Source organism: Gadus macrocephalus, chromosome 5 (genome assembly GCF_031168955.1).
Source record: "Gadus macrocephalus chromosome 5, ASM3116895v1".
NCBI classification, from domain to species: Eukaryota; Metazoa; Chordata; class Actinopteri; order Gadiformes; family Gadidae; genus Gadus; species Gadus macrocephalus.
In genome coordinates this window covers 5,925,259-5,942,723 of record NC_082386.1, presented here as the reverse complement: position 1 = coordinate 5,942,723, position 17,465 = coordinate 5,925,259, and the positions used below count along the sequence as shown (strand labels likewise).

Here is a 17,465-nt window from a genome sequence, read left to right as displayed (position 1 = left end):
TGTCTTTTATTCCTTTTATTTCAATCATTTGTTGTAATATTGTATGTAGTTGGGCCCTTTGTTGCGATACCCTTGGGAAGAGAGTTGGAGTAAGGGCACAAGGGCTAAGGAAGCTATTTGTGTATGTGTGTATTCAGATCGAATAAATGGACGTCGGAGTGCCCGAGTCCAGACACATCGTGGGTCACGTCATTCATTAATTAGAAAGAAACACAACGCAGAACGAACCGGTCACACTTGGTGCCGTTTGACCCGTCGGATCGCCGACCATCATCCCCTGCCTGGTCGTCGGGGTGCGCCCGCCGCTGCCTGCCCTGCTCTGCTGCTCGGCCCTATCTCCATCGTCTCCTCGCCGTGTTCGCCGCTGTCTGCCCTGCCCCTGCCCCTGGTATTATAAGCGCTGAGTGCGCGTGAGGTACACGGTAGTCGTTAAGAGTGCTTAAAGGGGAAGAAAATACTGCGCTATTTTGCTATAGTTGGGTGCGTAAGAAATAAATAATTATATATATATATTTTTTTTAGATATATATTTTTTTCTGTCTTCTGTTTTACATTGGGGTTATTCTTTGGAAGTGTATTGTCGTGTTTAGTCTCTCTTACTGTGTGTATTGGGGAAGGGTATTGATTGTAGAGGTTTTTATTTTATTTTGTTATGTGTTTTGTGCAGTTGTTTTAGTCACCAAGACTATTATTTTCTGTTAGATTTATTTTATTTATTTTTTTTGTCAGAGGGTCAAATATCTCGTTTTGTAAGATGTCCAGTGGGGATTCTTTCAGTGCAGATATTTTGGCTGGTCAGGGCCCTGTTGGGCGTAACGTCACTTTTGGGTTGGGGAGGGGCCAGAGGGTCACTCCATTTGGGTTTGGGAGGGGTAGGCCGGTAGCCCCTGGTAATCAGGAGTACTCTGTTGACCAGTCAGAGTTTAGTTTACCAGTAGGTCCCGCCGCCAGCTCTACACCCATGGCACCCATAGCCCCTCAGCCTACCCAGGTTGTTACCGTAGAGTCATTGGGTGGCCTAGTAGCGGATTTGGCCAAACAGATAGGCGATAGCATTATAGCCAGCCTCAACACCATGCACCAGCCCAGTAGTACTCTGCCCCAGTCCCCGGGCCACCAATCCCTTGGCATTACTGATCCATCACAGCTGAAGGTGATTGTTCAGTCAGACCCTAGAGCTCCACCATACTTCAGGGGTGACCACACGGATACATTCTCCATTCATGAATGGGAAGACATGATGAAGTGTTATCTGGGTAGGATGAAGTGCAATACGCGCACTGAGGTGGTTGATTTGATTATGGCGAGACTGACTGGTAAAGCGAGAGACGTGGTGAAGGTATCTCTTCGCAGCCACCCCGAGTTAGATTCTAGTGAATTCCCGACAGCTGTATTTGACATTCTAAAGCGCAACTTCAGTGAGCTTACGTTCTCAAGCCTCCCTATGAAAGACTTTTACAGCACTGCCCCGAGGGCTGGTGAGGACATGATGGATTACTGGATCCGCCTTAACAAGGCTGTTGATGTCGCTGATGAGTGCCTCCGTAGGCGTGGAAAGGGCGTTGAGGACCCTAGTACTGAGGTGGTCATGATGTTCATTACCCACTGCTCTGACCCCGGTCTCGCCATGTCGTTTAAGTTGAAGTCCCCTGAACTGTGGACCGCAGCGGAGGTTCAGGAGAGACTGGATGATCACATGACGAGTCTGAGAAGAAATACAGCTCATGCCCAAAATGCAGTGAATGTGTCGGTGTGCAGCCAGAGTCCTGTGGCTGTGTCTTCTCATCGTCCCCAGCATAGTGAACCACATCAGGCCCCTTCGGTGATTCACCAATCACTGCCTCATCCTGTCTCTATCGCTCCTGTCTCTGCCCATTGCCAGCCTCAGTCAGCCCACATGATAATGAACCCGCCCCAGGCCCCTCCTGTGTCCCCCCTCTATCCTGCTCCAGCTACTGTCCCTGTTCCCGTCACTGCCAGTTCCTCTGGTGTTGAGCTTGGTCCTCAGCAGGTGGTCGCTATGTTTGACAGAGTCCTCTCTATGTGTACTGCTTCTCTTGCCACTGGTCAGAGGGGTCCTCGTCATAACGCCCGGCCACAGAATCAGCAGAGTTCTCTGTGTAGAGTATGTAGCTCTGGGGATCACACAACCAATGTGCACTGCAGGTTTCATAGGCTGTGTCTCAACTGCTTCAGACCGGGTCACTTCAGGCATGAATGCCCCAATGCCTCCCAATCTCCAGCTGTGTCGACAAGCCGTCCTTCCAGCGCACCTTTAAACTAGCCAGCCCACGTGGAGAGAGGGATAGCGTGGGCAGTGATGGAGTAACCCTCATTGGAGAACGAGATTTGCAATCTGTCTATGTAAATAGTTGCAGCCAGCTTTCTGAAGACAAGACGGTCATAATGGTGGGGTCGCAGAGAGTGGACAGAGCTAGTGAGTTGTTTTATGCTCCAGTGTCAGTCGGTGGCCAGTCTATATTGAAAGGAATGTTAGATTCGGGCAGCATGTCATGCACGCTTAATGAGGAGGCAGAATCCAAATTGAGAGCTGCTGGTGTTCTCCCTTGTCCTCATCCTGTGCCTGGTAATGTGGTGCTGATTGGTTGTGGTGGCCTCACTACACGGCCAAAGTGTATCTACGATCTGGATGTTGATGTCTATGGATTTAAGTTCATTGTGCCGACATTCGTTGTTCCTGGACAGAGAGATGAGTTCATACTTGGGAGCAATGTAATCAGACCTATCATACAGGAGATGAAGTCCACTGAGAGGTACTGGGAGCTCATATCCTCCAGTAGCAGTGACCCAGAGTGTGAGCAATTCCTCCAGCTCCTGAGCTGCGTTTCACGGTGGTCGGGCCCTGAGCTGCCGAGTAAGATAGGCACAGTGAGGCTGAGGCAGGCCGTCACTCTCCTTCCTCAGCAGGAATATGTGGTCTGGGGGAAGTTGCCGAGCAACGCTCCTGTGTCCCCAGGGAGCACTGTGATTGTGGAGCCCACCTCGGCGTGGTCAACCCCAAAGAATATTCTGGTGGGGCGTCTCGTGACACCCATGTGGGGGGATCGTTGGATTCCTGTCAAGGTCCTGAACCCCACACACAGCCCTGTGACGCTCCGCCGCAATGCCAAGCTGGCTGACGTCTCTCCCTGTCTGGCTGTTGAGGACCTGCCCATCACTCAAGGTCTGTGCGAGACACAGTCTGATGTTTCTGGTTTTCCTACTCCTTCGAAGTCCATGCTTGATCCTGTGCAGCTGCTGAAGGATCATGGGTTAGCAGACATAGACATTGGTGGCTGTGAAGTGTCTGCTGATTGGAAGAAGGAGCTGGCTGAGCTGTTTTTCAGGATGTCTTTTCCAAGGGCAAGCTAGACTGTGGGGAGGCAAAAGACTTCGTCCACCGTATCCACCTTTCTGACGACCGTCCCTTCCGACTGCCCTACCGTAGAGTCCCTCCTGCTCATTACCACCACCTGAGAGAAGTACTGTCTGAGATGGAGATGAAAGGTATCATCAGCAAGTCTCTGAGTGAGTACGCCTCTCCACTAGTCATGGTGTGGAAGAAGAACGGGGACCTGAGAATCTGCACTGACTTTCGCTTGCTCAATGCAAAGACCGTCAAGGACGCCCACCCACTGCCCCATCAGGGTGACTGCCTTGCCGCCCTTGGGGGAAATGCCTTTTTCAGTACCATGGATCTGACATCAGGGTTCTATAACGTCCCTCTCCATGAGTCTGACAGGAGATGCACAGCCTTTACGACACCTCTGGGCTTGTATGAATACAATAGGCTCCCCCAGGGCCTGTGCAACAGTCCAGCGTCCTTCATGCGGATGATGCTTAGCATCTTCGGGGACCTGAACTTCTCCAGCCTCCTTTGTTACCTGGATGACCTGTTAAGTCGTTGCTCCCTCTGAAGGCGAGGCCCTGAGTCGTCTGGGGGAGGTCTTCTCCCGGCTGAGGGCCAACAATCTGAAGCTGTCTCAAAAGAAGTGTCACTTTCTAAGGAAGTCTGTGAAATTTCTTGGCCATATGGTGGACAGCAGTGGCGTCTCAGTTGACCAGGAGAAAGTCTGAGTTATCTCTGGTTTCAGTAGGGAAGATCTGATGAAAGCTGATGGCTGCACACCATCACAGAAGAGGGTGAGATCTTTCCTCGGAATGGTCTTGTACTACCAACACTTCATCCCTGGGTGTTCCTCCATCGCAAAGCCCCTCTTTGCCCTGACAGCGGGCCAGAAACGCAAGGGGAGAGGCACTGGTGGTACCAGGAGAGCTGGCACCTTCCGTGAGCTGACTCCACAGGACTGGACCCCTGTCTGTGAGAAGGCGTTTGATGATTTGAAGAGGGTGCTCCTCGATTGTGTGGTGTTGGCTCACCCAGATGTCGATAGGCCATTCATCCTCTCCACCGATGCTTCATTGGATGGCCTAGGTGCAGTCCTTTCGCAAGTTCCTGCTGGCGAGGAGAAGGCCAGGCCCATAGCGTTTGCCAGCAAGTCCCTCAGTCGCAGCCAAGCAAATTATCCTGCCCATCGACTAGAATTCTTGGCTCTGAAGTGGTCTGTAAGTTCAGCCACTGGCTCAAAGGTCACAAGTTCACTGTCTGGACTGATAACAATCCTCTCACGTACATCATGACCAAACCGAAGCTAGACGCCTGCGAGCAGCGCTGGGTCTCTAAGCTTGCACCATACTCTTTCGAGATCAAACATATTCCAGGGAGACTGAATGTGGTGGCTGATGCCCTCAGCAGGGCCCCCCTTGTGAAGCCTCTGAGCCAACGTCTTCTGTCTGAGCCATACTCCGGGCTGCTGGAACAGGTGTGTGAAGTGGAGGAGGGATGTGTGCAGGACTCATTCCGCCTGACATGTCAGCCTCAATCATTAGGGAGCGTTGCTCCTTGTGCGGCCGTCAATGTGTCCATGTCAGAGGATGACGTCTCCTCTCTCCTCTCCTCTTGTGATGACTGGGACTCAGCACCGAGGCAGAGGGCTGCTTCTATGAGTGACCGCTTGAGCTCATTGATCCCTCCTGGCCAGGATTTGTTCTCCTCTCTCTCACTGGCAGACCTGCAAAACCATCAGCAGCAGGATTCGGTCGTTTCGAGAGTATTCAGCTATGTAGATAGGAAGCAGAGACCCTCCAGGCGTGAGCGCTGCAACGAGAGCCAGTGTACTCTGAGGGTTCTGAAACAGTGGGAAAAGCTCACTATACTGCATGGAGTCCTCTACAGGGTTACCAGGGATCCACTGACAAAACACAAGAGGTTCCAATACATCCTGCCTGAGTCCCTGAAGTCACAGGCATTGTCTGGTGTTCATGACCTGGCTGGTCACCAGGGTCAGCCTCGTTCTCTCTCTCTCGCCCGTCAAAGGTTCTTCTGGGGTGATATGGAGAAGGATGTACGCGATCATGTCCATAACTGCCACAGATGTGTTCTCAGCAAAACCCCGGAGCCTGCAGCAAGAGCCCCTCTGGAGAGCATTAAGACCACTGCCCCTCTAGAGCTTGTTTGCATTGACTTCTGGTCAGCCGAGGACAGTAACAACAAGTCTGTGGATGTGCTAGTGGTCACTGACCATTTCACCAAATTAGCACATGCTTTCCCCTGCAAGGACCAGACGGCGAGGAAAGTGGCGAAGAAGCTCTGGGACAACTTCTTCTGTGTCTACGGCTTCCCTCAGCGTCTCCACTCTGACCAGGGTGCGAACTTTGAGAGCGAGCTCATCGCTGAGCTTCTGGAGCTGGCTGGTGTCAACAAGTCTCGGACCTCCCCATACCATCCCATGGGGAACGGCGGCACAGAGAGGTTCAACCGCACTCTGGGCAACATGCTACGGTCTCTCCCTCCCAGATCCAAACAGAAGTGGCCCCAAATGGTCCAGACGATGACGTTTGTCTATAATTGCACAGCACATGAGACAACTGGCTTTGCGCCATTCTATTTGATGTTTGGGAGGGTCCCTCGGCTGCCGGTTGACCTCCTGTTCAAGAATGTCCTCTGTGACGAGACAGTCTGTGATTATGTGAAGTCTCTGGCGAGCGACCTCCACTCTGCTATACTCCTGGCTCAGAAGAACTCTGCTATTGAGCAGAAACACCAGTCTGACCAGTATAACAAAAAGGTTAAGGGTCTGCCTCTCTCCGTCGGTGACCAGGTTCTTGTAGCAAACAAGGGTGGCAGAGGGAAGCGTAAGCTTGCTGACAAATGGGAGCCGGTTGTTCACACGGTTGTGGCCTCCAAGCCTTCTCTCCACGTCTATAAGATCAGGGATCGAGTCGGACATGAGAGGGTGGTGCACCGGAATCTCCTGCTCCAGGTCAGCTTCCTCCCCTTGGATGAGAGTCTGGATGCCCTGGGCGTCGGCAGTCTGAATGATGGCTGCCCCAAGTCAGACTTACCTGAGTGTGAGGAATCAGCAATTGAGACGGACTGTGGTGCAGCTGATCCCACTATGGCTGATTCGCTCTCCTGGGTCAGTGACGGTAGTGATGACCGTACAGCTTCGTGGGTCCGTGAACAGTCCCCAGTCAGGGATGAGGATGACAATGGCAGTCGTGACTTAACCATTCTGATGGTCCCTCCTGCATTGGATGGGCTTGCTGGTGCTGTTAGTGTTACCCCGTTGTCATCCCCCTCCTCTGAGCCCCATGTGTCTCCGGTAATTGATGCTCATCCTCAGGGTTCTCAGACAAGTGATCGCCTCACTTCAAGATTTGGGAGAGTTATCAAGCCGGTCTTTAGGTTGATAGAGTCCATGGCACAACTGGAAACGATTCTGGGTGTTCGGCCAGTATCCACTGTGATCCATGTTTGAGCTTATGTGGCAGGTGTCTCCTGGTATTACTCATGGCGAGTGAATTATTAGTGTTTTTATTTATTTGTTATTATTTGCCCGGTCCGAGTATGGCCTATGTATGTGTGGTGTAAATGGCACTTCACGTTGTCTATAGTGTTCCCAGGGGCTTAGCTAACCTCTGGGCGCTCTTAACTCTTTATTGGGTGGCACCTATTGCCGAAGTCGTGGTTTTCTTGTGGTCGGTTTACAGTCCGGTCTGGGCAAGTTTTATTTATGGTTCAAATGTTTGTGTAATTCTGGGGGGTGAGTGTAACAGGGTGTGTTATATCCTTGAAATTATAATTACACAATTGTCTTTTGTTTTTCTGTATTACCTGAAGTTTAGCTTTCCATGCCGCCTTAAGCTCTATTTTATTTATTTTTTTGATTTGGCTCCACCTCCTTCTATACTCCCGCCCACATTCCAGAGAACCCGATAAGTTTCCCGCGCCCCCTGCCCTCTTCCCTTTGTTGCGATACCCTTGGGAAGAGGTGTGTACATTTATATTGTAATCAAATCTTTGACCATCTTATAATTTATCATTATTTATATTAGTTATTTTGATTATATATTGTTTAATTGGAAGTCTGGGGTTTATAATCATCCAGTTATTAGATAGATTTCTGTGTTATGGGGAACTTTGTGTTTTGTGTGATGTACTAGCATATAACTGACCCTCGTGTAGTCATGCTAGTTCCCCTTCCCCCCCTGTGTGTTTCGTAGAGTTGGAGTAAGGGCACAAGGGCTAAGGAAGCTATTTGTGTATGTGTGTATTCAGGTATGTCTTTTATTCCTTTTATTTCAATCATTTCTGTTGTAATATTGTATGTAGTTGGGCCCTTTGTTGCGATACCCTTGGGAAGAGAGTTGGAGTAAGGGCACAAGGGCTAAGGAAGCTATTTGTGTATGTGTGTATTCAGATCGAATAAATGGACGTCGGAGTGCCCGAGTCCAGACACATCGTGGGTCACGTCATTCATTAATTAGAAAGAAACACAACGCAGAACGAACCGGTCACACTCGACGTAGCTAGTGTCAAACTATAGGTGTTCTAAATTTTGGTTGCACCACCATAACTTAAGTTGTAACGTTACTAGTAGTGCGTAAATTGTACCAGTGTCGCTTTTAATGACGTTTAGATAATTTCAAGTCAATCATTGACAGCTAACAATGTAAACAGGAAATACTAATTTCACGTGAAGAAGGTATTAACGAAATTAACTGCCAACTTCTGCAAAATTGCCATTGCCAAGCAAGAAAACGACTCTACGACGACGACGCGTTGATCCCCGAAAACCGACTGGCCCTGGCGGTGGAGCTAATGGGGATAACCTTCGCCATCTGGAGTTCGTACGCTGTACACAATCTTCTATCTCACTGGTGGCAAAAGTGGCGCTACTCAACACCAGGTCGGTGTCGAATAAGACGTTCCTTTTAAATGACTTTTTCACTCAACGATGCCTGGATTTATTGTTCTTAACGGAGACTTGGTTAGGTGCGGGTGAAACATCCGTCTTTGGAGAACTTTGTCCAACTAACTGCTCCTTCCTTAGCACGCCTAGGTCTTCTGGGAGGGGTGGTGGTGTTCCTTTGGTTTTCAGGGATACATTCAAATTACGGCTACTTTCTGTGGGGTCTTATTCCACCTTTGAAATTCAATGCGTAATGGTGGAATCTACTTCAACTCTGTTAGTGTGCGCTCTGGTCTACAGGCCCCCGAAACCAAAGGACTTCATTTCAGAATTTTCTGACTCTGTCGCATTATATAACTTTGCATGATCGACTGTTGGTTTTGGGTGATTTTAATATCCACGTCTGCTGCCCAGATAAACCTATGGTTAAGGAAATCTGTCATCTGTTGGATTCTCTTGGCTTTATGCAACATATTAATCAGTCCACTCATGTACGCGGGCACACCCTAGACTTAATTTTATCCCATGGCCTGTCCATTGATAATGTTGAGGATGCTTACTTATCCGATCACAAACCTATTGTATTCAATGTTAACATTTCTGATCCTCAATGCACAGCCAAATCCCCTGATTGCCATGCACGCTACATAGGCCCTCTCACTGCCGAACAGTTTGCAGATAGCTTTCTAGCTAGTGATGTTGCTACTTCCATTTTAACTACTACTGATCCCCCCCTTGTGCAGATGAACTACTGAGTATTTTCAACTCCTCATGCTCAGCAATCTTAGATTCCATTGCCCCCTTTAAGCTCAAACGCCCCAAACTCATATCACAACCATGGCTGGATGACACTACCCGCTCTCTCAGGCGAGCCTGTCGGACAGCTGAGCGAAAGTGGAAGAAAGATCACCTCACTGTTTCTTTCCAAATTTTCAAGAACTCTCTAGCAACATTCCAAACAGCAGCTAAAGCAGCTAGAGTTATACACTTTTCCAATATTATCAGTGAACACGTCCATCGTCCCAAAATCCTTTTTAGCACTTTAAACTCAATCATCAATCCACAAGCCCCCTCACAAGTCGAGCCATCCACTGACATTTATGAAATGTTTTATTGACAAAATCAATCACATTAGGCAGTCTTTCACCCCCTCATCACCAGTCACTTCCCTGCATCACTTAGGCGTTAGGCCTTCAGCTCTTTTTGACCATTTCCTACCAGTGTCACTAGAGGAATTGAGGGACATTGTTAGGGTCATGAAGCCCTCAACTTCTCCTAACGATGCTGTCCCCTCCAAAATAATAAAAGACGTCTTTGACTCCATCGGCCCAAGTATTCAGGTCATCCTCAACTCTTGCCTTACCAGGGGTTTTGTTCCTGCAAGTTTTAAGCAGGCGGTTGTCCAGCCACTGCTTAAAAAACATAACCTGGATGCAAAATGTCCAAGAAACTACCGTCCAATCTCTAAATTACCTTTTATTTCAAAAATCCTGGAAAAGGTGGTTTTATCACAACTATTGCCGTTTTTAAACCATGCCGAGATTTTAGAACCCTTTCAATCAGGTTTTAGATCACGTCACAGCACTGAGACAGCCTTGTTGAAAGTAACAAATGACCTGCTCCTCACTCTAGACTCTGGAGAAAATGCCATTTTGATCTTACTAGACCTCAGTGCCGCCTTCGACACTGTCGACCACAACACCCTCTTGTCGCGCCTAGAGCAGTGGGTTGGTATTAGTAGCACAGCTCTTCAATGGTTTTCCTCCTATCTCACCAATAGATCTTTCACAGTGTCTATCGGAAAGTTCTCCTCACCCTCTGCCCCTGTGTCCTGTGGGGTTCCCCAGGGGTCCATTTTAGGCCCTGTCCTCTTCTGCCTATACATGCTCCCTCTAGGGAATATAATCAGGAAGCATAACATTGCATTTCACTTTTATGCTGATGACTCGCAATTATATCTCCCTCTCAAATCTGCAGACTCGCTCCAGACCCTCCTTGACTGCCTTGAGGAGGTAAAAGTTTGGTTGGGTAGTAACTTCCTCCAAATTAATAATGACAAAACGGAAGTCATTATTTTTGGCCCTTCCAAATCCAAAACCCCTCGCACGGCCGACTTGGGTATTCTCTCCCCCTACGTTAAATCCCACTCCAGAAACCTGGGTGTCATCTTTGATTCTAATTTCTGCTTTGACAAGCAAATTGCTGCTGTAGTCAAGAGCAGTTTTTACCAGCTCAGAGTCATTGCCAAGATGAAACCCCATTTATCACTTCACAATCTGGAAATAGTAATGCACGCCTTCATCACATCACGGCTGGATTACTGCAACTCCCTTTACCTAGGACTCCCTCAATCACTCCTCTCTCGCCTTCAGTTGGTCCAGAGCTCCGCAGCAAGGCTGCTGACTGGATCCAGAAAGCGGGATCATATAACCCCCATCCTAGCATCCCTCCACTGGTTGCCCATCCAGCACAGAATTCATTTTAAAACCGTACTTATGGTTTTTAAAGCCCTAAATGGCCTGGCCCCGCCCTACATCACAGAGCTCATCCACCACCACTCAGCACCCAGGTCCCTTAGATCAGGTAGCTTGGGTCTCCTACACGTTCCACGCACTAGGCTAAAAGAGGGGTGACAGGGCTTTTGCTGTGGCTGGCCCCCGCCTTTGGAACGAGCTGCCGCCTGCAGTCAGAAACGCTCCTTCCATCACCATTTTTAGATCTAGGCTTAAAACACACCTTTTCTCCCTGGCCTTTCCTCCCCTTTTGTGATATCTTGTTTATTTTATATGTTTTTATCTGTCTATGTATGTGGTATGAGTTCCTTTATATGCCTCTTTGCACCATGTACGGCACTTTGGCCAGTGAAAACTGTTTTTAAATGTGCCTTACTTATTTATTTTACTTACTTACTATTATTTTGTTTGGTCTACTTCTCGTTGCTGCCATTTGTGTTAATAACATGTTTACAATGTTTCTGAAGTGATAACGTAAAGTAACGCTAGCTATGTCAGATTGACAATATCACGTTAGCAAATGCCGCTTTGTCAAAAGAGAATTGAGTGTCATTAATATATTGCAAAATACAGCATCCAGTGCTAGTAGTTATGCCCCTTTTTGGGCCGTTGCCATGGACTAAAGTGTGTATAATGGCAGAGGTCCCAGTTATTTTGTCTGCTGTAGGAAATAAAGTATAGAATGAGCTAGTAACAAGTCATGCTTTGATTTTCATGTGTTTCAGGCCTGCGGATGTCTGACCGCCGTGCTCGCATGAAAAACTTTACACATGATGAAATTGTGCTACTGTTGAATCTATACAGTGAGAACAAAACTCTCCTTGAAGCCAAGCTAAATCATTTTCTCACAAACAAATAAAAAAATGAGACATGGGAACATATTACCGAAGCAATTACTGCCAAAGGGGTAGAATTGAGGGAGGTGAAAGATGTGCGCAAGAAATGGAGTGACCTGAAGATGCAGGCAGCTGAAGATTTTCCGAAGAATGTGCCAACTGGGGGTGGTGGAAAAGGGGATATGGGGCCATACTCCGCTATGGTGTTGGATATAATTGGGGACACCTCTCCTTGTCTCAGAGGGATTGTTGGGGGGGGGCGCGTGGAGAGTGGCGTGGTGGGAGCCGAAGCCACTGCTGGCCTGGAGAACACCACGTCCAACGTGACCGTGGAGGATTCTGCACCCATGCCCGTGGAGGACCCTGGGACTGTGCCCATGACGAGCCATGAGGAAACTGCGCCCATCACCATCCCAGAAAGCCTTCGACCACCACCACCACCAAAACGTATCAGGAGAGGAACTGAAATTGACTTCCTTAGAGAGGAGCTTTTACGAGTAGCAATAGAGAAAAGTAAGCAAGAGAAAGAAAAGATAGAGAAGGAGCAATTAGAATCGGAAAAACAGAAACTAAATTTAGAAACATTAAAGTTGCAGGAGGAGCTGAGAATCTATGGTTACAAGACAATCACTGAGATTTAATAAATTAATTAACTGATGAATCTGTTGATGTTGGTCTTCATTCCAAAAGGCAAGACGTACAGTTTCAGTACAATCTGAGAAATACTCATAAAAAAATGACTGGTTGAATCAGTCATTCATGCTAGATAGGACTACTTTTCAAAAAGTTTAACTGGTTATATAAGTCATCTGCATCTGAGTAAATCATCTATGTCTACTGAGGAGTAACCTATGCACCTTGTCTGTTCATGAACTGTTGCTCTAGTCTTAACCTATCAATATGGTGTTAGTATGACTTATTTATACTGTATAATAATACTTAGAACACGTAGAATTTAGGGTGGCTACATAGTAGCTTAATTTATTACAGCCTTCATCCAAAATAGGTGGTAGCGAGGTAGTCCCGGGTAGCTACTGCCCCGGCTGGTACAGCCACATTATGCAGGGGGACGTCTTGGTCTCCTTCGAGGTCCTGCAATCCATCCTCCATCAGAGGCACCTTCCACTCCATTGCCATGTTGTGGAGAACAACGCAGGCACCTGCTACAACAGCTTCCCTGTCTGGCTCCATATTAATGCCTGTTAGTGATAATAATTAATTAATTAATTAATTCATACAGGAGGAATAGCCTTAGACCTACTTATAACTTCTTACATGTACAGTTTTTCGAAAGACTTGCAAATCGTACATCTTAATACAGATTTAGGGCTTTTTAATAACAGAAAAGTCTCTGACAATATGATTTCACAAAGACTAACTAATTTAGAATTAGAAATCAGCAATATTTTTTTAGTCACCTCTGTGCAAACAGGCCCACCGCTTCTTCAGCACTCCTATGCAGCGTTCGACCACTTTTCTTGTGCGAATGTGGGCAACATTGTAGCGCTCCTGCGAGCGACTGGCAGGTGACAAATATGGGGTCATAAGTAGTGTTGCACCGATGCCATTTTTTGGCTCCGATACAGATACCGATACCTGGCTGTGCAGTATCGGCCGATACCAATACCATACCGATACCACTCTGTTTGAAATTGATGTGTGTGTGTGTATATATGAAGAGCTGCATACTACTTGGATGTAAAATCATTGCCATCATGGCTTTGTCAAGCTGCTGCCTACCTTTGTGAAGCAGGAAGACTAATACAAAGTGAATCCAGTAGAACTTTTTATTGCCTACCTGGTATGGGTGACAACAATAGCTGAATAAACTTTTGGCTCTCAAAGGCCAACATAGTGCAACATTCATGAAATTAGAACATGTATAATCGAAGTGAACTGTGCAACAGTGCAACAGTAAGAAAGTAAAATACATTAAAATTACATTACATTAAAAATACATTACAAACTCTTAAAAACCCTGAGTTTTGGCTCTCAAATGCCAAAATAGTGCAACTTTCATAAAATTATAACCTAATACTAGTGTATAAAACTAGTGCAAGAGTAAGAAGTAGAACGTTAAATTGTATTAAAATAAGAAATAATATACATATGAGGTACATTTGAGAGATAGTTGCATTAATTTAACGTATCTGAGGTAAGAACAAATAGCATTAATCAGTGACAGATCTGTCACACAACACCTAGTAGTGTTTACTCTTGTTTACTTTTGAGGATTCAAGTCTTTGGGGTTCAAGCTCAGGTACATTGGCAGATTTTTCTTGAGGAAGATTAGTGTTTCTACATGATCTCCTGACAGCCTATTCCTCTTCTCATCAAGTATGTTAGAAGCTGTGCTGAAAAGCCTCTCACTATCTACGCTGGTGGAGGGAGCGGAGAGAAACTTTGCAGCTGTAGTAGCCAGGGAGGGGAACCGTTCTTTATTCTTTCCCCAGTACTCGAATGGGCTCTCTGTGCGGTGGATTGTTTTCTCAGCCAGATATGTCTCTATCTGCACCTGTGTAACTGTGCTGCTGGCCCCACCTTGTTCAGAAGCATGCTCTTGCAGGAATTCCTCATACAGCCCCTTAAAGCAGCTGCTTGTGTTGGGCTCTGTTGTCATCCGTGGGGTCTTACTGGCTGGGTCTGCTGCCTCTGTGGTGGTTGTCTGCAGTGATGACTCCTCATTTTTCTCCACCTCTTGGGTCAGTGCACTTCTTGCAAGCTTGCTGCTCTCTGCACTTGTGAAGTATCTGCAGTAACAAAGTAAACAGAATGGCATAATATAGCTGTTAGCTCATATATGCTGTTATTTAGCACTGCATTTAATTACACACTAACACAAGATGTTTAAACTTTACACTATACAGCTCACAATTAAAGTAACATACCTGTCTTTGTAACGTGGGTCCAATATGGTTGAAACAGAGTACAAGGGCTCCGCCTCAACGGTCTGGAATCTTGTGCCCATAGCTGCTAGAAGTGTCGCCTTCATTGTTTTTATCCCGCTGTCCTCCGTGGTCTGTTTGGCCAACAGACGCTTCAGGACGATGACTGAGGGGATGACCTCTGAGGTGGTGGAGGTGGCGAAGCTGATCTGTTTTGTGATCTCTTCAAATGGAGCCAGAAGAGTGTTGATTTTCTCCAGCAAGGTCCAGTCACTTGCCGTCAGTGTTGCTGGGAGCTGGTGGTCTGCAGCATAGAGTGAGATGGCACTCTTTTGCTCCAGCAGGCTCGCAGTCATATAAAAGGTGCTGTTCCAGCGGGTGGGAACATCTTGGATCAGACGTTTGACTGGCATTCCCAGACCCGTCTGGACAGATTCAAGTCTTGATGTGGCCAATGGGGAATGTTTGAAGTGCCCAATTATTTTTCTCCCACTGGCCAGCGCATCGCTCACACTTCGCTGGGACAGCAGTCCATCGTGCACCACGAGTTGAATCATGTGCGAGAAACATCCCAGGCTGGAGACTCCCAGGTCCCTCATTGCCTTCTTCATATTGCTTGCATTGTCCCGAAGAATGGCATGGACCTTTAATAATAATAATAATAAGAAGAATAATATTATTAATAATAATGTAATTATAATAATAAAAATTAACCAAAGCATCCTGTCTTTGAAACAAGAAAAGAAAGAAAGAAACAATGGCGAAATAAACCATTTTTAATCAATAACTTTGTGTTGAAATGTTAATTTGTTGACGGTAGAATTGTTTTATAAAAGCAATATAGCACTCGTGGGAGTGGGGTAGGTAAGGGATAATCCCTTACCTACCCCACTCCCACGAGTGCTATATTGCTTAAATAGACAAGTCGCAATAGAGAGCACGACACACACACACACACACACACACACACACACACACACACACACACACACACACACACACACACACACACACACACACACACACCTTTACTTCTACGGCTCAAATTACTGCCGCAAATTACTGCGGCATTTCTTTCAAAGTCTAGACTAGAAAAGTTACGTTACCTTTGACTTCGGGATGCTCCAGTTGAGCAGCATGCACTCTATTGCTCCTGCAATAGCTTCGCCCGTGTGTGATCCCTTGAATTCATTCGCATGAAGTATGACGCTTTCTGGAGTGAATGTTTCCAAGTTTACCCAGTGGGCTGTCAAGCTAAGCAGGGAAAGTGGGGAGACTTGGCTGCTCCAGATGTCAGTTGAAAAGCTTATGGTCCCTGCCTCCCCTAGCTTTACTAAAACATGCTCTGTTACTTTATGTTTTAGTGCAGGGATAGTCGTCGCCGTTATGTATTTGCGACTTGGGACCTTATACTTAGGTACTGCGTGAGCCATAAAAAGCCGGAAGCCCACGCTTTCAACGAAGGAGAGGGGCAGGTTACAGAGAACAGTCATCTCGGTTATTTTCTCGGACATCTGTCTTGCTGCTTCACTCTTCTCGTCCCACTGCTCTTTCGCACGAAGTGAACTGACCAGGGATCGTTGCTGCGGTCCATCCCGCTTTCTCTTGCTAGCTGCAGTTGCCTCAGTCTCGAACTCTTTGTGTTCGTTCACATGTTTCGACTTCAAATGTTTGATCAGGTTCGAGGTATTGAAACTGCCCCGTTTAACTCCACCTCTCGAAACTTTCAGGTCGCAAATCTTGCATTTAGCCAATGTACTCGCCGGCGTTTCTATAATGAAATAATTCCACACTGCAGACATTTTCTTCTCCTGGTTTGTTTTCCCGCCGCATGAAAAATACGGTTAAGAGCGGCTATTGGCCCGCTCTCATTGGTCTGGAGCAGGCCAATAGCGATAGTGAGTGTCGGGAGAGAGAAGGCTGCGTTCAAGTGACATACAAGCATCAAAATGGTATCGGTGCACTATTTGTTGGTACTCGCCGATTCCGATACCACCATTTTAGTGCTGGATCGGATCTACTTCCGATACTGGTATCGGAATCGGTGCAACACTAGTCATAAGCCAATCCCTAAGGGGGTACCCAGAGTCACCGAGGAGCCTTCCAGGGTGTCTCCCTGCCTCAGTCTTCCCCGAACTGTGAGTGCCGTAATACGTAACTGTCATGTTTAGATCCTGGCCATTTTATAACACAATTCGTAATCTTAAGGTCGGCGTCACAGACTATCTGTGCATTTATGGAATGGTATCCTTTCCTGTTGACAAAAACAGGTTTGTGGTCCGTTGGGGTCTTGATACGGATGTGCATTCCGTCAACACAGCCTGTCACATTTGGGAAACCAGCAATCTGGTAAAATTGTTGACGGACATGGTTTAGTTCCGCAGGCTGTACAAGGAAGCAAACATATATGTTCAGATGCCTGCACAGAGACACTGCCACAGCTCGAACCGCTCTGCAGACAGTAGACTTGTGCACATGGACCGAGTCACCAACTAGGTTTTGAAAAGACCACGTGGCATAATATCTCAAGAGCCAAACACGCTTGCATCGCTGGACATACCCTGCGTTCACACCAAAAGATGCAAAAAGTTGCCGCGCAGCACGATCCCATTCAAAGTGAAAGTAGAGACGCGTTGAGGGTTTGCTGCCGGACCACTTGCTGCCGAGAAAACCGGCAGCAAAATTTGATTTGCGGCGCGGCAAAATCTGATTTGCAGCACAGCACGTTCAGGTATTTTGCGGCGCGACAAATGCTGCTTGAGTTGAAATATTTGAACTTTTCGGCAGCAAACGCGTGATGACAGCCAATCAGCGTTCAACAGCGTTGCCACTGAGTGACATGCCGTAACAGCCAATCAGTGTTACTCCCTTGGAGTGACCTAGAGTTCACTACCTGATCCAGATCAAACCGCTAAAATGGAGGAAAAGCTCATAATTTCAGTCTCCGCGTTCCCGGAGATCTTCAACACCACCTTG

At 47.1% G+C, this 17,465-nt stretch overlaps 1 protein-coding gene across 1 annotated transcript; it reads right to left on the bottom strand.

Moving 5' to 3' along the window:
• Positions 1–13,689: 13,689 nt before the first annotated feature.
• Positions 13,690–16,545, bottom strand: LOC132457602 (zinc finger BED domain-containing protein 4-like). The gene is made up of 2 exons (XM_060051857.1): positions 14,493–16,545; positions 13,690–14,354 (listed from the first exon to the last, which is right to left on the bottom strand). Exons 1-2 carry the CDS (start codon positions 15,209–15,211, stop codon positions 13,826–13,828), a joined length of 1,248 nt encoding a protein of 415 aa, XP_059907840.1. The 5' UTR covers positions 15,212–16,545; the 3' UTR covers positions 13,690–13,825.
• Positions 16,546–17,465: the final 920 nt, after the last annotated feature.